The sequence below is a fragment of the Cydia fagiglandana genome, chromosome 13 (assembly GCF_963556715.1).
Source record: "Cydia fagiglandana chromosome 13, ilCydFagi1.1, whole genome shotgun sequence".
NCBI classification, from domain to species: domain Eukaryota; kingdom Metazoa; phylum Arthropoda; class Insecta; order Lepidoptera; family Tortricidae; genus Cydia; species Cydia fagiglandana.
The window spans coordinates 10,373,520-10,398,535 of NC_085944.1; the positions used below are offsets into that span (position 1 = coordinate 10,373,520).

Below are 25,016 nucleotides of genomic sequence, written 5' to 3' on the forward strand. Positions count from 1 at the left end.
TAGGCATTTTTACTATGACCATGTTTCATACATCTGCAGAGATGACTGAAATAGCTGAGCCCCCTCTGCATAGAAATTGTTTTAGGAGGATCAACCATCTCTGCAGCTGACTACATGGAATGAAAATCGTACGATGCATAAAAGGCGAACCTATTACCTCGCGGTTTTCTCTTCCTGCCAATCATTGTCAATTTATTGTCTAACTAGAAGAAAAGATTAACTGTTTCACAACAAATATCTCGAAATCTTCCCACCAAACCTGTTTTATCGGCAAAGGAAACTTAAAAGAAAGTTAGGACATAGTATTGAATGCTAGTATATCTAAAATGTTATTTCATGGATAATTGAATAACTATTAAAAAAACTTGTTTGATTTTGGCTACCCAAGTATTGGACAGACTTTCTAGAATTTATAGAACTCTCAAAATCACAAATTATTTATTATTTGGCCTAACACAAATATTTGTGACGTTCCAAGGGAAAAGGTACCATATGGCGGCTGGCGCTTACGTCTAATAGCACCGCAATAGTATTGGAGCAGCGTTAATAGGTACCGTTACTCGTGGGACGTCACATATTAAAGGCCAATATACAACAGATGTCTTTTATGCTATACATTCGCAAAAAAGAAGACGGATTTCAAATACCTAGTACATGGGCAAGGGGCGTAGCCAAGTTAACAATGGTATATCGTTAAACGCCCCAATCGAAAAATAAACAATTAATACAAACTTAAATACCTATATACTTTTCGTTCGCATCTATAAATTAGGTATTTGCCTGTCGATTACCTTAGCTACGAGGCTACGACGCTACTCTCCCTGTAATGAAATGCTTAAAAGCAATAAATATTGGCCACTTAGGGTCGGTTGCACCAAACTGTTCGTAACGTTAAAGAGTTCGCTAATCTTTTAAGTATGTATGGAAAGTTTCATAGTAATGCGCCGTTGTGTGTTGATCAGTCTGTCAAATGTGGTTGATGCAACTGGCCCTTATAGTCTTAAAGCGATCCTTTTTCACTTGTTATTGAATGTATTTATTTCCTCTGTATCAAGTTTACTACGAAATTGTCAAGCGTGGTACGCCCTGTCAGTACTCGTTAGTCATGCGTCTCAGTATGGTAATGTGTGTTTGTACAGCCGACACTTGGTCGCCATCGTGCAAGGTCGTACGTTTTGTATCGATGGTTTTAAGTGTATGTATCTACTCGTAGTAGTGTCACTAATGTGTGTGTAGTGTTACGAGAATTTTGATGGCATAGTTTAGAATTTAGAAGAACATAACATTATTCACTTTTCACATGAAAATTTTTTCGAAACTTCTAAATGATCTAAATCATTTGTATTGTGTGAAATTTTAGACAACAGCACAGTGTGTATAAGGGCCAGTTGCACCAACCACAGACTTTGACAGACTGATCAACATCACTCAACAGAGAACTATGAAAATTCCCATACAATAAAATTTAGCGAACGCTTTAACGGTGACATTGACAACAGCGGTTTGGTGCAACTGACCATAACTACAATTGAACTGGTCTTCCCAAAATCGCTTTCCTATAAATAATTTCCCATTAATGCACATAAATGATTTGGCGAACTACAGAATTAGATATTATAGGTGAATAATTTTTAATATTAATGGGATCTGGTGCATCTGATAGTAATGAAAACTGTTTCTAATTCCAGGTGTGATGCGCTGACATGCCGATAACAGCCCTGTCGCACGAGACGCCTCCCGCGTCGCCCCTGCACCCAGCCACCTACGAAGAGGTCCTAGCCACCGTATGTACCAACTCTTCTTTACTAATAGCTGCACAAACCACTTGATGGACTGATAAATGGCGATCAGCAGTGAAATTTAACGAATGTTTTAAGGGTAACAGACAGATTGATGGAACTGATCCTTACGGCTCGATTCGGGAAATGAATAAGAGATGCACTAGATATGAAATAGTAAAGATATGTGACGTTCCACGGCAAAAGGTACCTTATGGCGGCTGGCGCCGCGATTCGGGAAATTAATTAGAGATTCACTAGATATGAAATAGTAAAGTTATGTCACGTTCCATGTTAAAAGGTACCTTATGGCGGCTGGCGCTTACGTCGCATAGCGCCGCAATAATATTGGAGCCACGTTAATAATCGTAAGCGCCAACCGCCATATGGTACCTTTATTCGTGGGACGTCACATATCTTTACTATATCGTATCTAGTTAATCTCTAATTCACTTTTATGATCTAAATGGATATCCAAGTGCCCCTGCTGGACAGATTATAGTCCTGTCGTACGTAACAGCCCCTAAAAAGGTTCCAAAAACTACAGTTTGTACTAATAACCATATGCACTAATAACCGTTTTGTTGTTTACCTACAAGGTAGGTATGTAACGTATGTATGTAATGTAGGTAGATAACCTAAGTAGCGGCGCGATTCGGGAAATGAATTAGAGATTAACTAGATACGAAATAGTACAGATATGCGACGTCCCACGGGTAAAGGTACCTTATGGCGGTTGGCGCTTATGCTATTATTAATGTCGCTTCAATATTATTGCGGCGCTATGTGACGTAAGTGCCAGCCGCCATAAGGTACCTTTTTCCGTGGAACGTCACATATCTTCACTATTTCATATCTAGTGAATCTCTAATTCATTTCCCGAATCGCAGCGCCAGACGCCATAAGGTACCTTTTGCAGTGGAACGTCACATACCTTTACTATTTCATATCTAGTGAGTCTATAATTCATTTCCCGAATCGAGCCGTAGGTATGAATGAAATAAAAGTAAAAGAAAATCCTGAAATGCACTGAAGTTCACTGTATAGTTTTGGATGTAATTTTTAGGGTTCCGTACCCAAAGGGTAAAACGGGACCCTATTACTAAGACTTCGCTGTCCGTCCGTCCGTCCGTCCGTCTGTCACCAGGCTGTATCTCACGAACCGTGATAGCTAGACAGTTGAAATTTTCACAGATGATGTATTTCTGTTGCCGCTATAACAACAAATACTAAAAACAGAATAAAATAAAGATTTAAATGGGGCTCCCATACAACAAACGTGATTTTTGACCAAAGTTAAGCAACGTCGGGAGTGGTCAGTACTTGGATGGGTGACCGTTTTTTTTTGCTTTTTTTTTGTTTTTTTTTTTGCATTATGGTACGGAACCCTTCGTGCGCGAGTCCGACTCGCACTTGGCCGGTTTTTTTAAATATGAACAGTCTTTATAAATAAACAGAAAATATTGATCTTACGGATGTTATCACTTAGATAGGTTAGATACTTAGGTTATCTAATAGGTATAAGTATAGGTATCTGCCTGTCAATGATTAAGCGTCATCACATCTAACCCATATTAAACATTCTTTAGAATGTAGACACGTTTCATCTTTAGGACAGATTATTACTTTATACGCCTACAGCACCTAAAGCACTTGTTAAGCGGCATCTATTGTAGCGCGTTGCGCAATCGCCGCCCTCTTCGCAAGTCTGCCGCGAGGCAGAGGACCTGCCGCGAACAACTTCGTTCGTATTAGCCTCTTTATCGCTCGAATATGCAAGTACGTTAGAGAGACACGTAACGATATTTCGATTTTTGATTTTCGCGGTAGACCCGCAGGGCTGCTCCCATGGCATACCGGGCCAGCATAACCAGAATAAGTATGACCGATTACACGTACGAATATGGATCTTGATCTCTTACATACAAATACATTAGCAGCTAGTGATTAGCTAACTACTGACGCCTCAGACGATGCAACGGCTCACGCCAGGTTTAATATCCATGTAACTACAGACCTCAGAGGGCCTACCGCGAACCATGTTTGACATGTTATCTCTCTGTCGCACTTGTAAATAAGTACGTAAATGTAACAGGGAGGCAACACGTCGAACGTGGTTCACGGTAGGCCCTCAGGAACGGCCCTTACTTCGCCATCTTTTTCTTCGCCGAAACAAAGACGCTGCTCTCGCATTTCGCACTTCCTGAGACGATTATAGCAGGTATTAGAAAGCAAGAGATGATAATCTATTTGGATTTTTTATTGGTTTCAATTCAATGCTCACTTTAGTGGCAATCGCCAATAAGTTGGCACGTAACTGTCGTCACGCATGCTAATTGAATTCGAAGATGTACAAAGTGCGTCTAGTAGCATAGCATACTGGTTTACAAGTTTTCTTACACAAATTTGCAATGCAAATCTTATCACCTTGGCATGTGATTTTCTGATTGTATAAGTATTGCCGAATTCACGTACTGCTCCGCAGTAGCATCGCTCGCGCGGCATAGGACTATGTGAATAGCTATTATAAGTCAAACGGATACTATTCACCTGCATACAATAGCTTAGTGGCTTACTTAGTGCAGCTCTCTGCTTCCGACGTGTGGCCTTCTCGCGCGAAATGATTACGAATAAATACGAATAAAAAAGCGAAAATTGTGATTTTGTAGTGACTTGGATGTGCAGTGATTGTGTAGTGAGCTTTGGATTGATTCAGTTCATAAGCAATAAGTATATCGAAAAAATAGGTAGAGACAAATAGAAGATCGGGTTTTAGCATTTAATACCTAAGTAGTTAGGCTGTAAATTGACTTAATGATGACCTAGTTGTCCTAGTTAACCGGCTAACATTGCTGACCGGGAAATTACGACTCCTTGTAAATCAAATGGTTGAAGCTTTCGATATTTGTTTAGCACGTTTTAAGTAATATTAAAGAAAACTCTTCAATCTTATCCTCCTAAAAATAGGATAAAATACATACTGGGTGAATGCAACATGGTATGGTATATATTTTTTAATTGTTCATACTTAATCGTAGTAAAGAAAATCATCTTTGATTTATTGGATTAAAACATATTTATGTAGTTGTTACCGCATATTACTCATCAGAGGGCAATTAAATCCCTATTTGTGCTGCAGACCCTTTGTTACAGCTTGCATGTGTAACGCGATGATTTTAACAGAACCTTGAAAATACCTATTAAATCGCAATCTAATTACTAAAATTGCCTCTAACTACATACTACATCATTCAACTAAGAATGAGTCTCACGAGACGCAAAAATTCAATCAAGTCATTATACTATTCATTGTTTCGAGCTACCAATGAATAAGTGATGAAAGAACGAAACGGCAAGTGATGAAGGTGTCAGTATACCTATTAATGGTGTATCTTTGGTATTGTTTAAGAGACAAGGAAAAACCGCATACGTGTACTAACATGTGCGGTCGGTGATATTTCCAGCGATGATCGTGTTTAAGCCTTAGCCCAGTAGGTAATCTATCTAATTGGCATGTAATGTACAAATGAAAATACATTACCGAAATAATGTATTACGTTTTTTTTAAACCAGACAGAGTATGATAAGCAATCACCTTCAACTTCTGTGTGCTACAGTATAGTTCACACCTTTTTTGGAAAGCCTCCTAACTTAGTCAGTATTTCAGAGAAAAGTACACTGAAACAGTACAATGCGCGACCGTTTAGGTTTCAGAATGTGCGTGTTGACTATTTGCCCGACAGTGGGGCCCGCCTAATAGTGGCTAGGTATAGGACAGTTATTTGCAAGCGATAGTAATATTTTTAAATTTAAGGAAAATTAAAATTCATCGTTTCCATGATTCTCTTTTCGCGATATGGCAGGTGTTCCAAATGGTCGCAAGTTCGAATCTTGCCCGAAGCGGTGAAATTTGAATTTTAAACTGACTAAAGAACACATTTATGCCACTTTTCGCTCGATCATCGCTTTTAGTTCCCTTATAAACATGCACTTTGTTGATCTAATACGGTATTTACAATGGTAAACAAGTATACCGGGTGTGGCCTGTAACACGAGCAAATAATTAAAACATAGATTGTACTCCTCAACCGGTAACGCTTTTGTTCAACAACTTTTAAAAATTACGAAGTATTTAGACTCCCTATTTTTCATACAAAATAAATATTATCTTCAATGGACGCCATCGCCACGACATATCATTGTGATTGACGTTGCTTGTCACGCCTTAAACATAACAAAATTCGCAATACATTGCGTCTTACAATAAATTTTAAAGTGTATTAAAAATCAAACCACAAGTTATTTAAAGTCGCTGAACAAATGTTGGTCAGTATGAGGAGTACAGCCTACAGTTTAATTTTTTGCTCATATTACAGGCCACACCCGGTATGTGTAGGAATTTAATATTCATTTTGAAATAGTTTACTGGATATTCTATTACAATTTCTGACTGCGGCCTGCGGCCAAGATTGGTGACTGATTTATAATGTCAATAAATAAACGTAAACGTGTGGTTAGATCACAAACTTGCAAATTTTTAAGCAAATATTGCAAACACAGTTGTGTAAGGGATCAGGTTTTAAATCCATTTCTTAAATTTAACTTATGAAATCATATCGGACTGACGACCCCATGAATCCAACACGATGAAATCATTGTATAGATTTAAACTTGTTTTTCTAGGGGCCCCATTCGGATTTTGAAATAGACATATATTAGATATATTTCAGACATCACCAAGATACGATAACGATATGTTTAAGATCTCACCTGTCAAATTTGACATTTGCGTGATTCTGGAGATACTCTTGAACGATTTCCACAGGATTCATATCCTGTGGAAATCGTAGATGATCTCTAAGTCATCTTAGAGATCCAATTCACATCTAATACAATAGATATCTTACGCTATCTAACGTAAAAGTGACATTGGTTGCCCGAATTGCGCTGCAAAAGAGAACTAGTTGATATCTAAACTATAACGTATCTAGAATGGATCTAGTACGTGTCGTCTCTTGTGAATATCTTGAAGTTCGAATACGGCAGTAGGTTTGTATTAATATTAATTTTACGCAAACTAGCTTGAATCATTCCGTAACATTTACGTATTTTATTGCCGGATGAAATAAACCAACGAATTTTAATATAGGTAAATATCTGAACAATCAAAGTCAAAGAGTTATTACGTTTTAATTCTTTTTTTCATTGATCCAATGAAACGAGTTTGCAGAATCACATGCTCGGGACTCGTAATAAAAAAAAAACATAATTACATTCATACATAAATAACATAGGTAATTGAGCGGTTTACTAACACATGTCAAATCAAAATTTACTTTAAATTAAAACTATGCAAAGACTAAAAACTGCAGGCAGATGCTGGATGCGGCAAGCTGAAGACAGGGCGCTATGGCGCTCTTTAGGGGAGGGCTATGTCCAGCAGTGGACTAATATAGCCTGATGATGATGATGATGACTATTTATATGTAATGATGACATGCTTCCTTATTGTAGGTAATAAAAATGGTTTAAGTAGGTATGCCTTTAAGTACGGATAATAAAATAGCAGTCAGTTACCAATTATTATTGTTGACCCCTCTGCAAAAAATAGTTAACTGTTATAACCTGGTTCCGGAGTATTACAAAAAAAACATCTATATATAGGGTCGGTAACTAAGCATGTGACAACTCTGAGAATGCAGCCGTCCTTGGACATGAATTGAGGTGTTCGCTTACGGTTCGAGGACGTTTTTATCAACTCAAGTATTTGCTATCGACATAGTATAAAAAAAAATCGGACGCTCCGTACAAATAAAACTAAGTACGTAAATGTTTACAACTCTGATAAAACAATGCTTAAATGGCATTAAGGATGTTAAAGCGGTATCGATCAGCTGTTGCGTCAGCGCGCGGGCAAGTGCGACGATTTAAGAATAGCCGGTTCACCTTGCTGCGCCGCCGTGGGAGCGCCGTTCATGTAAATACCATACTACTGCCGCATTTCTACACCATCGGCACTGGGGCCAAATTCGACATGTACAACTGTCAGAGTTCGCATCCACGTCAAATCAAAAATGATTTTATTGCATACTGAGATTACTGAGTGTTGATTCCATCAGCGGTGGATAATATCATTTGGTACAACCAAAACTCAACTCTAAACTAAGGGTGGTTCGGTTTGGTTTGCTTGTCACCCTAACTGTGGGTTGTTAATGTTAAATTTTGACATTGTACGTATTCGAGAACTTATGATTTTTCCCACATCAACGGGAGATCAACACGATACGTCAAACGTCGCTTGTCGAATAGGGGTCCTGTTAGGTGAAGCCAGGGCCGTCTTAAACTATGCTGGGGCCCTTGGGCACATAAGCTTTTGGAGCCCTTTTGGAAAGTAAAGAAAGCGAATTAAACAAACATTTGTCTACTATGATGGTCTATTTATTATGGGTAATCAAATATACTGTTACTGTCTGTCCTTTGAGGCCCCCTGAGGAAGGGGCCCTGATTTTTCTACTATGATCTTCTATTATGGGTAATCAAATATACTGTTAGGTACTGTCCATAGTCTACTAAAACATGGTCTTCTCTTCCTAGAGTGACACAAGCCTACGTCACAATAACATGGCCGCTATATATAGCGCTATCGCATATTATCATATAGCGCTGTCGCATGATGACGTAGGCTTGTGTCAGTCAGGTGACCTAGAAAAGACGGGAAGAGAGTACCAGGCGGAGTATATTATTATACCATGGTACTGTCTGTCCTTTGAGGCCCCCTGAGGAAGGGGGCCCTGGCCACGGGCCAAAGGAAAAAAGAAGAAAGAACAAAAAGACAAAATAGATAGAAAAAACCAATGCACCTTGTGTTATAGGTAAATAAGCCGTGCATGGACAATAGATATTTATCTATTGTCTACGTCTTTCCAAACAATAAAAGAAGTAGTTGTCACATAAAAACAAACAGTAAAAGATAAAAAATAAATGAATGATCAATAAATTCAATCAATATAAATATAAAAATATCATAATTTCCACACAAAAAGTATTGTTGACGTTATTTAAATTCGACAAACGACGCTTGACGTATTCATTGTATATTTATTAGGCTTGCTTGGCATTGTTGGAATGGGCTCACGGTTAGGTACTTACCTACATACTAGCATACAGATTTATGCTTAACGAAGAAAACTGAATTTATAACAAACACAAAGAAAAAGTAAATTATTTAACTAACTGAGAAGTACCTATAAAATTAATTTTCATTATCGCCATAATAAAAAAACGGCTCCTACGAGTATACAACGTTTGTTCTATGGGAGCCCCACCCCACTTACATTATATTTATTTTATTCTGTTGTTAATATTTATTGTTATAATATAACGGCATCAGTAATACATCATCTGTGAAAATTTCAACTGTCTATCACGGTTCATGAGATACAGCCTGGTGACATCAGACGGACAGTGGACTATTAGTAAAAGGGTCCGGTTTTTACCGTTTGGGTACGGGACCCTTAAAACTCTTAATTCTCATAATAAATAGCCAAGCATGTAATGCTTAAAAAAAGAGATCTAAAGTGTTTGGTCTATGGATACTTTTAAAACGCTTTGCGGAAAATGATAAAGATCCCTTTATTACACAAGCATGGCATAATTGTATTGACTATTAGGTAACACACGGCGGCTATCGCACAAATCAGTCAAGGCAGTGTTATTGTAAGTGGCCGGCGTATCGCGTTTCAGGCCACAGTGACTCACGGACAGGCGATCCTCGGACCAAGGTGATTGTACCTGCTGCTGTTATGTTGCTACTTGCTAATGTCATGCGAGTTTAGAGCTTGGAGGAGCTTAGAGTGACGAACTTCTGTCATTACGGGTCTTGATAACTTTGAACGCATGAGATCTTCAAGTTGAATTTGACGCCAAACATCAGCTCCGAAAAACTCGGCTCAAGCCCTTCTCTACTCTACTGTGTTTCGCGTTGTCTTTCAAAACCAAATCCCATCCCATGCACGTAATAATTAAGATCCTATTTAAATTTGTCGGGATGTCGCCGTCGACGGATACGTCTGCGAGGACATCATCATCATCTCTTTTACTCTTTAAGCTGAACCGCCAGTTTTAAAACAATTAAAATTTCCCTTTTTTTATTCAAACTAAAAACCAACCGTATTTGATTTTGTTGTCAACTCGACCATACGTTGGTAATATCTGAAATAAAAATAAATGTAACACTTTAAACTCTCGCGTTTTGTACACATATTTAATTACACAAACGGGTCTACCGCGATATAATTTCATTGTTTTTACCTTTATGCGACGTGTCAGCTGAGTTGCACCAGCTGTGGTCACGGTGTGGTGTGGTGAAAATAAATGTTCAGCCTACACATGCACGTATGTAGGTAACTATATTGTTAAACTACTTTACAACCATGTTTTATGTAAGTAACACTGCTCATAACAATAGTCAATATTCCTAAATAGGTACTTATTACAAAAGTAGAGCAGTATTTGTAGTAGTCAAAGCAATATAGGTCCACGCATAACCACGATCCGTGTAACGGTCCTTACGTAGGCATACGCATCCTTACCTCATTTATGTTCAACAACAATAAACAGAACTACACGTAATAACTTACGCATGTTAAAATCATTCCCGTAAATGGTTACGTCGGTTAAACAAAGCTTTAACGTCTCTTGACATAAAACGATGTATCGTTATCGAACATTCAAAGCAGTTAAAACCTTTTATTGTACATTGAATAATGATCACGTAATTTCAATACGTTAAATTATGCAGCGATGCATTGCCGTGCTATTAGGTGGTCAAATGTTTGCGTCCTTAATGCATGGTGATAAGGTTTAAATATTTGAAGTTGACTGTTTGCTAATTTGCGTGGATAACCATTCGCATGCAATTGGAACGTCAATGCGAGTTTAATTCCGATTTGGGATTAGATTTCACGCTTGCGTTTATTCAATGCGTATCTGAATTAGTGAATTAGCGTAATTATTAGGTATTCTGATGAGAATGACCGAATAACTACGTTTACGAAAGGTAGTTCAATAAATGCATTTATAACTTTGCGAGTCAAATTGAGAAACGGTAGATATTTTTTAAGTTTAGGGCAAATTAGAAATTTTGGTTATTTATATTATACTATGTACACAAGACTTGTCATGTATTTTACTAGTATAATTTAGCCATTCTTCAAGAAACACAAGAATGTAACTAGTAGTATTGTTTACGTTGGACAAAGCATCCCGAACAAGTGAACGGCCTTGCTGAAGGGTCAGGCCGGTCAGCGGGCCACTTTGCTCACAATGCGCCAGCGCCGGCTCTGCGCCACTCTCGATTTCATACGCCACAAATGGTTCAATCATTTGTACTATATGCCTAAGTTAACATATTAACAGTAACTATACGTTACTGTCTGCAATATAAATATGCGATGCACGTAATTGTATAAATAGCATGTAAGCAATAATAGCCTATAAATATGTTATTTTTAGATTTACTAGCTCTCTCTCTATACGAAACTCATCAACTCAATTCATTGTATAAGGGCATTAGGTACCAGGATGCAATACTGTAATTGTTTAAATGCATTAAAATTGTAATTAGGTAGTAGACCGAGGTGAGTTGAGACAGAGGAGAGTTGGAACATCGTCGATTTTTTGGAATCTATTAACTAGAAACTAGAAACTAAGTCGCAATAGCGCGCGTTTGTTAGTTCAAGTTACGAGCTAACAAACGCACATCTGTTGCGACCTAGTTTCTAGTTAATAGATTCCAAAAAATCAACGATGTTCCAATTCTCCTCTGTCTCAACTCACCTCGGTCTCCTCTACATTGATTATTCGTTATTTAGCGTTAATTAAGATTATTTGTTCTAATTTAGCGTTTTAGTTTATTTTGTAAATTGTTTGATATTTAATTTTCTTTTAATCCAAAACTCATAATTTCCTAATAGATCTCTCATTCAAAGTGTGGCAAGCATTTTTTGTTTTGATTCTGTAAGGAATAAGAGCTTTCTGTAGCGACATACATGATACAACTCTTCGTTTATCTACGATACAAAATATCTATTTACACGTTTTTCTTACGAATTTAAAACCAAGGTAAATAAATATGTCTATAATTTTTAATTATACTCGTGTACTCGTGTCGGAGGCCAAGACTCATTTTGGGTCGTTGCGCCATTAAGTAGTAGTAGTATAATTTTTAATTGTATTTTATAAAAAACCAAGCTGAATAAAAACGCATTATTTACCTGTCTTTGTAACAAAATTAACTAACATTTTTTAGATGGGTAAACAGGACAATCGCAGCCCAAGCGAAGTTTTAGTCTTAAAGAAGCCTGAGCTTGTTTTTACTTTTAGTGCTTAAGAGTGACATTCCATTTCTAACTGCAGCTGCAATACTGTTCATTTTACTATGGAAACGCGTCGCTCTCATTGTCAATTTCCATAGAAAATGAACAGTATTGCAGCTGCAGTTGGAAATGGAATGTCACTTTAACTCTCGTTTTCAAACGCTACAAATGGTTCGAACATTTTTCTAACGTTCTACGGTATTTTAACGCCCGCTTTGCGTGATATCAATGCATCACTCTCGATTTCAAGCGCAGCAATTAGCTTATTTAAGTAGAACTTAGGTTTTTATTGCATTGATTTAAAATAGAACTTAATTAGCAGTGAAATAAATTGCTACTTAATAACTGATTGTTTCTGTGCACTTTATTAGAACTACCTACAAATATTAGATTAGAATAGGTAAAACTTTTTTTTAAACTTATTGATATAAAAGGTAAAAAACCCGCGTGATGGCAAAAAAACCGTCAAGTGCAAGACGGAGTCGCGTTCCAAAAGTTCCATACATTACCCAATTTTTAACAATGTCTTTTTTATGTGGAATGTCTTTAAAAAAACCCGTACCTAGGGGTCGGATCAAAAACTAAGCAATTAAGTCCGACTCACGCTTGACTGCACATTTCTAACTGGTTTTCCTGTCAGCTATATAAAACTCGAACTATATAAAACTGAAAAAACTCCGAAATTTTTGCAGTTTTTTGCAAATTACGCAGGGAGCACAACTTTTTTTTGCTTGCAAAACATAGTTTCACATTCCTCCAAGAACTTCAAACAACATACAAAAAAATATAGAACTACATCTCGCATTGTTTTTTTAGAACATTTTTTGTAAGATTTGACTGGCCTAATAGGAAAAGAACTAATTTGTGGATTTTCTTTTTCAAAATTTTAGATTTAGTAGTTTCGGAGATAAAGCGGGAGAGGGGGGAATGGTCGGACAGACAATGAGACTGGGCTATTGTAAAGAGTTCGGACACCTGCCATAACAATGCTAACACACGTTATCGAGGCAGGTGGTGACTTGCCGCTGACTAGATGGGCCCCCGAAACTGACGTCGTGAAGACGACCAGGAGCAACATCGGTGTGAGCGGCTAAGGGGTGTCGAGAGGTGTGTGCCGCTTTCTACCCAGTGGCTGTTACCAGCCACTGTGCCAACTCGCGTCTTATGCATCTTTCACTTCCACCCCTGGAGCATATAGCTCTAGCGACTCCTCTCTGGACGGCCAATTAAGGCAAGCCAGAGCTGAGAGTCCTGCGGGTCCCCTTAACCATAATTCAATAAAAGAATGGGAATGGTCGGACAGACAGACAGACAGACGCACGAGTGATCCTGTAAGGGTTCCGTTTTTTCCTTTTGAGGTACGGAACCCTAAAAAAGACTAAAGGTTAATGCAAAGAGCTTTCAAATGTTAGAACAATTGTATTTTATAATCAAAGGAATTTGATCCGTGACCGATGCAATTCGTCAGTTTCCCTGTAAGGCGCACCCAATGTCATTAACCATAATTCAATAAAAGATCGTTCATCGACATTTTGCCGGAGTCAAGGTGGTGCCATAATTTTAATTTCGTTCGCCTCCCGCTTTTGGCCCTGCCTTTATTTGGTGCGACCTTTCGGGCCAGTTTCACAAATAATGAGTATGAAGTCGGCCAAAGAGAATAAATAATATTTTGGGCCTATACTTAAAAATATTTGAAAGCGGAAGTAGAGCCAAGGCTGTAAATATATTTAGGTACCTACTTACTTAATTTATTTTAATAATGTTGCTTGAGGAGGTACTTGAAATTTCGCATAAATACTGGGGTCCAGAACCTAGACTGCTTGGCGTATGAGAACAGTGGTGCTCGTGATATCGCAAGTATTGAGATATAGTTAGTAAACTTTATTAGTGTATACAAACTTAATACCTACAAACAAAAATGATACTTAAAACATAATTAAATAACTAACCTACAAAACTTAAAAACTAAATCTAAAAATAAATAAAACTAATCTAAAAATAAATAATTACAAACTATCCTGCGGAATGGTGCCGTAGATGCTGGCATTTGAGATATTAAATGTACTTATGTATGCACTGATTATATTTGTACTAAAAGTAACAACTACATATACTTAGTTACCTAAACTTATATCGACCGGGATATGAACCGTGATTACCTTTTGTTATGTTTTCGAGCTCTCGATATTTCGACGCAGTTAATTACATGCATCTTGTTCACGAGTAGGTATATAACTTCGGTTTATATCCCGGTCGATATACTCGTAAGTAGTGAAACTGACCGTGAATCATTCAAAACTGTTACATATACTTACCTAATACACTAAATGTGTAAGTAGAAAACTTAACTCGTGTAAACTAGTCAGCTGATAAGAACATTGACAGTAGTTTTCCTTAAAGGAAACTATACCACTACGTGTTCATTGATCGCCCGTCCACCGATAAGGCCGGCCGCAAAAAGACAGTTTACGTGCTTTGTCAAACTTGTGATCTATTGCGGCCGCCCTGGTAGACAGCTACATTCCGACTGCTGTCAGAGTTGAATCCAACGCTTAACTATCCTCCTAAGTGTAAGGCCTGAGTGGACGCTCGAGTTGAGCGTGCAGCGGGGCGGGGCGTGCGTCGTGCATGTTAAACAAATGCAAACGTATAGGAGCGACCTTAGTGCACGCTGCTCAAATTACTTGTGAGCCCGACGCCACGCTGCAAGCCCCGCCGGACGCTCCGCTTCGAGCGTCCACTCAGGCCTTACGCTAAGGCCCAAGGTCCTACCTATAGTACTTCTTAAGTTCAATGAAATTTCAATCATATTTGGAAAAGAGTCGCTTTTGCTTTGTTTCATTCCATTTTCAAACAACGCAAAATCATTTCTATTTCTTAGACTATAGATTCAAATTTCAATGGCAAATTTTGAAATTTTCACTTGCACGGCTGAGCTTTAGGAGGCTATACACTAGTTTAAGGGCCAGTTGTACCAACCACAAGTAGCGGACCGACCACTTCATACAGCAATGAACTATGAAATTTTCCAAACAAAAACTCTTAGCGAATGCTTTAACGGTGACAGATGGTTTGTTGCAATAGATCCTAAGTTGGCTCTCCAATTACGCATGCATAGTTGTTATCAATATGTGTATCAATATACATACAATTTGATTAAGTGGTAATTTTATGACTACAAAAGTTTGTCAGTATCAACAATCGATTGTCAGTTTTACCCATCGAAAATAGACATGTTTGAAGTGCCGTATGTGGGAAATATAAATATCCCTTAGCCTGGTAAAGGATTAAATCGACTCGCCTACGGTCCGTGAGCAATGGTAATCCAAAATAACACGGCGGTACACGTCGAGATGTGCCGATAGAAGGTATTGTGTGCCACAAGGCGATACTCCCCATTAGTGCCGTCTAAATATTGTATTGTACGCGAACTCCAGCCTAAAACACTTCATTGTTTCAACGGGAGACGTAGGGTTGTCACGTATTTGGTGTGGTTAATTGAAACATTTGGCAAAAGTTACTAAGTAATATTGCATAAAATTATGCCCTCCTAAGGCCTACTTGTACCATTCCACTAACCTGGGGTTAACCGGTTAAACCTGGAGTTACCATGGTAAACAATACAATTTGACACTGGGTTAACGGTTTAACTGCTTAACCCCGGGTTATTGGAATGGTGCAAGTGGGTTTAAGCCGAATAGCTCTATCTTAGAAACAAATGATTTTGAAAATGGAAATCTCAGTAATAGAAACTAAAGTTAGACCAATGAATTTTCTTTAGAAACTAAACTATAAGTTAGGAATGAATTTTATTTTGAGATAGTGCTCTTTGGCTTAGCAGGGCAGAATTTATTTTCTCATCATAAAATGCTACTAGTTACATCGTACGATCCGTCTGATAAGCGATCACTATAGCCTATGGACGCTTGCAACTTCGGGAGTGTTATATATATGCGCGTTGCCAATTCGTTTAGGTAATCTGTCATTACTTTCATTGCTTATACCTAACTGAAGTTATCACCTAGACAAGTCTGCAATTATTTTGATAGTCACGAACGTCAAAATTTCATAGAAGTTTAACTTTTAAAATAAGATTATCAAAATCATTGCACTCTGTTCTTGGTCTATCTCTCAGCGTATATATGTAATGCTATCAGAAATCATACAAAAGTATAAATTGCTATTTATCAGTTGCCAGATAGACAGTTTAATAACTTTTTGAGCGTTTTCAATAATATTTATTAAAAGTTCCGAAACTGGAGTTGTAACACTGGCAACCCTAATAGTGTCCAATATTGATGGCCAATGGAGATAGTTTCTGATAGCCGCGAGCGCTGGTGTTTAATGCATGAATGCAAGGTCCTAGGCTTGTTTCGTCGAGCTAGCTCCTCGCACTAGTTTTAGAGCCACCCCACACTAGCGTCTTTCGAGCGTCGCCGTCTAGACAGTGCTATGGAAAATGGCGTTGCTGCGCAGTTGCGTCGAGCACATGAATCTAGGATATACCTGGATCTGGCATGAGTGGTGGGGGTAACTGACAGAACGGGATAGTCTTATGTATCTTTCAGTAGGAGTAGCAGAGAAAGCGGTATTATTGCTTGTCCTTGTCTCACTTTTTGTTTGTTCCCCACCTTTTTATTAGTATGGAGAATGGTGGGCAACAAATGAATTCGACCAATCACAGTGTCGCATTTGCGTATGTTTTGTCCCTCACGGAGGCACGCGTATACCACTTCTATGCGATCCTACCTTCTATGGTCGAGCAGTAGCCATAGAGTTGACTAGATGCCGACACTCGAGAGACGCCAGTGTGGGTCCTTACTGCACCACGGGTCGGTCACGACGGCGAAAATATCCGCCATAATATTTAGAAGTCATATCATGCTCGATTCTTTTTGAAGCCCGTTGGCTTTAGCTCTTTAAAGCATAGACGAGAAGCAATATAATAAAACTATTGATCTTCTTTTTAACCCTTAAATACATTAATACAATTTTTCACCTATTGGTCCCAACCTAATCATTTAGGAAAATTGTAAAGTTGACCCTTACCAAAGATATATGTAACTCCGTATAAGATAAATAAAGTCTAAGAAAAAAACGTGCCTCGGATGTCAAGAAAAAGTCATTCTCGAATAGATGGCGCCATATACCTTTGGCCTATTCTCGGCTAGATGGCATTGGCGACCCCGTTTGATATTTAACAATTTTAACACATACTTATCAGTGAAAGAACATGGGTCAGTGTGGAACAATAAAAATTTAAAATCATTTATCTGTAAACATATGTTGATAATTTTATACATTTTCAATTTTATTTTAAGTTTTAATCGTGTGTCGATAGATGGCAGTAAATGTACCGTGACTACAAAATTTACTTTGACAATAGCCCTCTAGACTATCTATTCTTTTTGCCCTTACTGAATACTATGTGTGAAATAAAAATGATTAACGCTAGGACCTTATCATAAAATAGGACTTTATCACACCACAACCAGATTTAGGATAGTGCAAATAAACTAATTACATGCTAATTAGTTGTGTTAATAAAAATAGTTACTAATCCTTAAAATTGAATACGGAAGGCCTCTTTCATAACCGTGGCTTTATTTTTTTGACATTTAGTGCATTATGGCGTAAGAGCCACACGTTTTATCGATACCTTTACTACCCGGATTAAGATTATACATGTGACTTAACTCTCGATTAAATACACGTTTGAGCAGGAACTCAGAATTACATTTAAAAAGACGATACGATACTCTACTAACATATAGGTAAGTAGGTATAGGTTAGTCTAATAAATAATCTAGAGGCGGATTTTTTACCTTATTTTTAGCTGATGTGACCGCTCTAACATTGACGGCCATTACAATAATTGTATGTCAGCACTAAAGTAAGGATAATCAAATGCAACTACGAGATGATCACAAATATGTCATGTCATCTCATTGTAATTATTCAAATTGTTTTGGTTTCATATGCTGCTGAATTTAGTCGAAAAAGAATACGTACAATTCTGTCAAATTTGTAGTTACTATAGTTCAAGTTTTTTTTCTTGCATAAATATTATAGTTCGTTACTCCTTCAGGCTGACGTTTTAGAACACGTATAGGTATAGAGACACACGTAGGGAGATTAGATACTATAGGTATTCTATGAACATATGTATATGAAAGTTAACGTATTGCATACATTTTTCTAAGACTTTCATCATACAACTTGTAAGAAGTAGAAGATTTTAACATGCCTATAAGGATGTTAGTAGGAAAAATAAGCTTTAAAGTCAGTTTATTTAACGGTGACCACAGTAAAGACGCAACCTAAACTCGTACTAAAAATGTTTTTGAACCGAATGTTTTCCGGCTGAAAAAATGGGAGAGGATTCGGCGCACCATAGAGTTCGAATGTAGCCCCTCTAAAAGTACTTTGCCCAGTTTGTTCAGTGCGTACATCAATATTAAAAATCTCACCGTCCTTTGCGGCAGTGGGCTACAAACAGAGTACCAATTAATGTAGTAGTTGATAGCTATCAACGTTACCTGCAGTTTACAAATGATGTCTAACATATTTTATGTGACATCACAAATGAGGCAGTGAATCACTTGTTGATTCCGGTGCACCCACAGCCGTGACCTGGTGCTGGGTGCATCACAATGCAGCCGGCCTTGCTGCACCGCGGTGCACCGCGACAAGGCCACGGCCTTTGTAGTGACAAGTGCAGTCGCTCGTAAAGGGTTGAAGTCAATGTACTTCCATATACTTGGACTAATTATACCATAAACGTTACCGATGTACCTGTAGTTACTTACTTAACTTAAGGTGACAGTCCATTTCCAACGATAGCAGCACTACCGTTCATTTTACTATGGAAATTGACAATAACATCGACGCGTTCAGTACCAGTAGTGCAGCTGCGGTCAGAAATGGAATGTATAGAAAAAGTAACGTAGAATAGAATATAGAAAAAGTAACGTAGAATCAGCAAAGAGAGCCCATTAGGAAACTTATGCCTATCGTCCGCACTTTCCGGGAAACGCCAAAAAAACGCAAATAGGTTTTTTGTAACCTGCCTAATTTTACGAATACAAAGATCCTGTATCAATATGAAATATGCCAGAATAAAAATTATGGTAAATATAAGACGACGAAAAATTACTTAGGTAGGTAGGTAGGTGTACTTGGTATATATTTCCAAAATGTAATAACTTCAATCACGTTCTATTATCATTTTATGGCACCAATTTGGTATATTTTGGCTTTTTGTAACCTGCCTAATTTTACGAATACAAAGATCCTGTATCAATATGAAATATGCCAGAATAAAAATTATGGTAAATATGAGACGACGAAAAATTACTTAGGTAGGTAGGTAGGTGTACTTGGTATATATTTCCAAAATGTAATAACTTAAATCACGTTCTATTATCATTTTATGGCACCAATTTGATATTTGTATAATCAGATACAACTACCCGCATCGCTTAAATTTTATACGATTTGTACTGAAAATGTAACCCTGCAAAATCATATAGTTCAGTCACGAGCACACCTCACCAAAGACAAAACAATTATCATTTTAATCAGATCCGGTATTCACTACAATTGCTAGTCACGTAGTATATTTTCTTCGTTTCCTTTAGCTCCGTAGATGGAAAAACTTTCCGCGTCGATTATCAATGGAAGTGACTGGGGCGCTCGGTTTCATAAACTGCGGTTGCGTTCCTTTCATAATTTTATTTATCATTTTCCTTGTTACGACTTTACGTATCTAGGGGCCCGATTCGGATTTTGAAATAGACATCTATTAGATATCTTTTAGACATGACCAAGATACGATAACGATATGTTAAGGATCTAACATGTCAAATTTGACATTTGCGTGATTCTGGAGATACTCTTGAACGATTTCCACAGGATATGACTTAGAGATCCAATTCACATCTAATAGATATCTTGCTCTATCTAATGTAAAAGTGACATTGGTTGCCCGAATTGCGCTGCAAAAGAGAACTAGTTGATATCTAAACTATAACATATCTAGAATGGATCTAGTAGGTACGTGTCGTCTCTTGTGAATATCTTGAAGTTCGAATACGGCAGTAGGGAAACTTTCCGAAGTTCTGTTTATGGTAATACAATAAACAAAATAAATCGGAATGAAAACACCGTAACATAACGTATAAAAGTACCTTCATATGAAAAATAATAATGTCTACGTGTTTGGTGTCAGAATTTTGGTTCTTTCTCATTGCGATAATCACATCTATCCTATAATTGAAGTTATTAATGTTTTTATAAAATTAACCAGTAGGTATATCTGTGTAATTAATTTAATTAGTTAAATAAATACGTTAGTGTACTTACTAACCTATAAAAATAAATAAAAATCCTAATTATATTTTACTACCCAAATGGTTTTATAGTTAGGTAGATAAAATATTTAAGTGCTTATTTATTAATAACAGTGCAATACGGGCATACTTGAGGCTTAGCGTAACATGATATAACGATTGTTATGTATTGACAGTATGAATATTTATGTAAAGTAAAATAATGTTAATAATTCCGTATTGTACCGTAGCGTTCGCGTGGCCCAGCGGAAGTATTTCGCACCTGCAGCATACCAATACCCAATACCTATGCGTTACGTGCAGCATTGTACGCCAAAAGAAAATGTTAATCCATCCGTTGACTAATTATAACCAAAGCCTTGATTTTCCTTTAGTCGGCAATCGATTTACCTGTAACACGCACGTTGTGCTAATAAATATTTTTTATTGATACCTATTTTATAGCAAATAAATATATTGTTATGCCTATAGGTTGAAATAGATTTAGAGAGACATTTCTTAACTATTTATTGTAAAAAATGTGTATAATAGTTAGTGAAAATATAAGGATTATGCGGTTGTGTGTGAGAACTTTTCGGAAGTTTTAAATATACCGCAACAAGTGAACTCAGTGCATGTACTTTCATGGTGACAGTTTTTTCATTGAGCGATCATGGCACCATCAAGCGGCGGCCGCGTGTACTGTTACAATTTATGGCGCGGTCGCCTGATCGAGACAAATCCGCGCTCGGCAGGTTCAGCTACTCGGTAAGAGGTGGCGCTGTAAGACATAATGTTTCTTGACATTCAAAATCTGCTTTTTTTGGATGTAAAATATTTGAAGCCCGTATTTACCCTAAAATATGCGTGGTTCCATGCCTAAAGGATCATTATGCTCCCTTCTTTGCTGGAAAGCCACAACCTCTCAATAAGAAATGTGAACATTGATTATTAAAATATTATTTCTTTTTTTTTCAGTCCGAGCCGGGTGACACTATAGCAACAACAAAAGAAGGTGAGTGAACCAGAAAAGACATCTACCTTTAATAAGCTGGAGGTATTTGATGTATAACTATCGTAATTGAGGTACTTTTATCACTTGATTTGTGAAAAAAAAATTGGACTGGCAAATAATATTTAATTTTGTCATTGCAGAAGAATGGGTGACCCGCAAGAAGAGTGAGGTGACGACGACGCGGCAGATCGCGACGAGGGTCAAGCGCGAACTGGTGCTGGAGGACGGGCGGATCTTGAAGGACTCCGGGCCCAAGATATCCACGTCCGTGAATGAGGACACGCACACTACTAATTACCAGCAAACTGAGGTAAGAAGGCTTAGTGCGGATATGGTACTTCATTTATATGTTAAGGTCTTGTAGTGATTAGAGGTTAAGATCCTTATAAGAACATTTTTTATTTGTATTTAACAACACCGATAATTCCATCATAAAATATTAATGAGTACCTATCAATTAATGAATAAATATTATCTTATCTTATCTAATTAAATGAATGTTATCTATATATTTAAGAATTTGTCGTCTAGATAGTACTCGCAAAAGTCTTCTTGAACTTATTGTTTTCTATTTGTGTAAAATTTAAATTATCTCCTTATTTAGTTAAAAGTTAAATTATCTCCTTATTTATATCAACTCTTAGGCTCTTAAATTTAAATAAGTATTAAAATTGATTATTAATCCAATCATCATTTTGTTTGATATAATCGAATTTAAATCTATTCCAATCCAATCTGATGATAAAGTATCACGAATACCTACACATTTTGTTTTGCGTTAGCAGCTATTACGTTAATTAGATGTCATAAATACACCAGTACTATCCTAATTTTGAAAGAAATAATTGGATATGTTACAGCACCGAGTACCTGAAGATCAAAATGGCGAAGAGCAGGCAGCTCTTGGCGACTGCGTGGATGGTGCAATCGGAGCTTCGCCTGGTGGTAAATATTATCTTCTATCCATTGTGATTCACAATGATTCATGAGCACTTAAGCAGGACCAATTTCCCAGACACAAAGTACATGTTACCTATCGTTAGTACTCGTAAGTGGATCGTTCACCATCGTATTTAAGGGAAACAACCATTCATTTTCATCAAAACTTTGTTTTTATCCCTAAAAAGAATGTTAATCTTACTAATACTGGTATGAATAAATAGCTTATAATTTTCTGAATATATAGGATAAATTCTGCTCACGTCTCCTAAATCATTATCTTCTTATAAAATAAAGCACAACACCAGAATGCGGGAAATGTTAATAAATTTTTATGCGTCATGTCACAGATGGATCAATTAGGCAGTAGTATGAAGTAGCCAGCTCGCACAGGTTGTGACGAAAACTGTGCCGTAATTTCCAAGCTCCTTATAAGCCTATTTTATTTATGAAAGCCGATTTTTATTGCAAGTTGTCACTGGCAGTTTCGCTTGCCATCGTCACAATATACATCTAAATCCTAGGTAATTGCTTTGAAAACCCACTTGCTAAGCCGGACTTCTTTTTCAGAATTGGCAGGCTTCTCCAACGAGCTGGCGCCGGCCGACGCGAAAGTCCTGGTGTCGTCCCGGGTGGTGGCCAACCCTGACGGCAAGGTGCGGGAGAGCAAGGACCGCAAGGTCCTCACCAGAAACGTCGTCGAACGAGTCAAGGAGACCGAGGAGAAGTTCCACAGGGGAGATACTACGCACGACGTGAGTTTTTGTATTTTTACTGGTGATGGAATGAAAGAGATACAGAGACAGTTTGAGCAACGAAATAGTATTCATACCTGCCTATAGCGCAACAGTACCTGTGGTGTTACTGCACGGCAATAATGTATCATGTAATAGGACAGGAACACAATGGATATTTCTAGGATTGAAAAGGTTATTTCACTGCACTAAAATAAACTCTAAAGTTTTTACTTACTATTTTTGTCGTTGTATAGGGGTAGAGTAAGTATTTTATCGGATCTGGTAAAATGGTTGTTTTTCGTTAATCCTGATTTATAATTTTGATTCATGCTCATAACAAATTACACCGAAGTAAGTTCACGCGAGTGAAAACCAAATTGCATGAATTACATAAAATTACACATATCAATTAAAATAAGTTACTTAAACAAGGAAATCTTTAATTACTGCATATTACATTCACTAAAGTTGCGTTGTGAATTGTGAACGTGTAGCAGGATGTATATGATGGCTTTATTGCTGGGATATAACTTTATCTGACGCAATAGTCTCTACTTAAACGTAAAGGGCCACGTTCCACTGTTTTTAAGACTTCGTTTCATAACATCGGACTTTTTGACCACTGCATTTGCATGTGAGTTCCGGTGTAACATTGTATAGAAAGTAGATTATTGTTTCCTTACGGGACACAAAAACTAGGTATCTGTTTAAAAAAATACGAAACTGATGATGAGCACTATATATTTTATCACAAAGTTTTAATAGGCACATCCGGTCTCCATCATAAGATCAGCTCGATGATAATATTGCATTGTCACTCAACTTAAGTTTGTGAATTTAAAGCTCAACCGAATAATGGGAAGTGGGAAGTGAGTCTAATTTAGCTTGGAAGGGTTTATTACATACACGCATCGGGACAGGGAATCCAAATATAGTCTAGTAATGAAAATCGGTTAAGCAGACATCTCTAATAAACATGTGTATGATCTTGAATCATATGAGAAAAAAAATGAGTGGATAGCTTTCTAGGCATAACGCTAAAGCTTTCTCCCTCATAAACCAACCTATCTTCACAAAGCTCACAATTTATCCAGTCCAGTTAATCTATCCAAAATAAAATATGAATTTCGCATACTTGATTGCAATTCACAAATGCTTTTAGTGCCATTACCGCTGCTTGACGGGTTTATCTCGGCCATAAGATGCGGGACATTGACAGGGGTGTCAAGGTTCGATCTCCAGGCTAGTGAGCCGATCGACTTCGCTTTCGCAAACTCGCATTCGCATGTGTTTGATTCCAAAAGCGCCCTTGCTCCAAATGAAATACAATATATATTACTGTTCCCATTCCTTTAGATACGATTTTGCGATGGTGAACTCTTGAGATATCATTTGATAGATGCTAATGGAGGGCTGGGAATAGGTGCTGCCACCAATGTTGGTAGGTTTTTCTTTTTTGCGAACAGTTTTAGAAATGGCTGGCTGAATTTATCGGTATTTTGCTTAAATGCTTTCTTTACGTACATTCAGTATCACAAAGTAGTTGGCGGTGCAATTAAAATTCCGTTACACTTTATTGCCTTGGTCATTAAGGCATAAATTTAATCATCCTTCATAGATAGGTACATATTATATTTTATATAATTCTACGCGTCTGATATAAAAATGTGTTTCAATATATATAAGTAGGTATTTCAAATTACAGTAAGAACTAAATACTTTCAATTAAATAATCGTTTTGTAATTGTATAATACCTATAGTAAGTAAGCTAGTTAGTAAGTTATTACGTTTAGGTACAGTTAAAGTAGCTTTCGTCGGGTAATATGAATTCATTAATTTT

At 37.3% G+C, this 25,016-nt stretch overlaps 1 protein-coding gene across 2 annotated transcripts in view; it reads left to right on the top strand.

Moving 5' to 3' along the window:
• Window positions 1-1,682: 1,682 nt before the first annotated feature.
• Window positions 1,683-25,016, top strand: part of LOC134670254 (serine/arginine repetitive matrix protein 1-like) — a 109,611-nt gene continuing 86,277 nt past the window's right edge. The window contains exons 1-5 of one of the 2 annotated variants that reach the window (XM_063527992.1): window positions 1,683-1,784; window positions 21,463-21,499; window positions 21,640-21,809; window positions 22,360-22,444; window positions 23,009-23,193. In XM_063527992.1, coding sequence (XP_063384062.1) covers window positions 1,704-1,784; window positions 21,463-21,499; window positions 21,640-21,809; window positions 22,360-22,444; window positions 23,009-23,193 — 558 coding nt within the window. In that variant the 5' untranslated portion in view covers window positions 1,683-1,703. Of the gene's footprint in view, window positions 1,785-21,007; window positions 21,253-21,462; window positions 21,500-21,639; window positions 21,810-22,359; window positions 22,445-23,008; window positions 23,194-25,016 lie in introns of those variants that run through there. The other variant, XM_063527991.1, reaches the window with a different exon arrangement.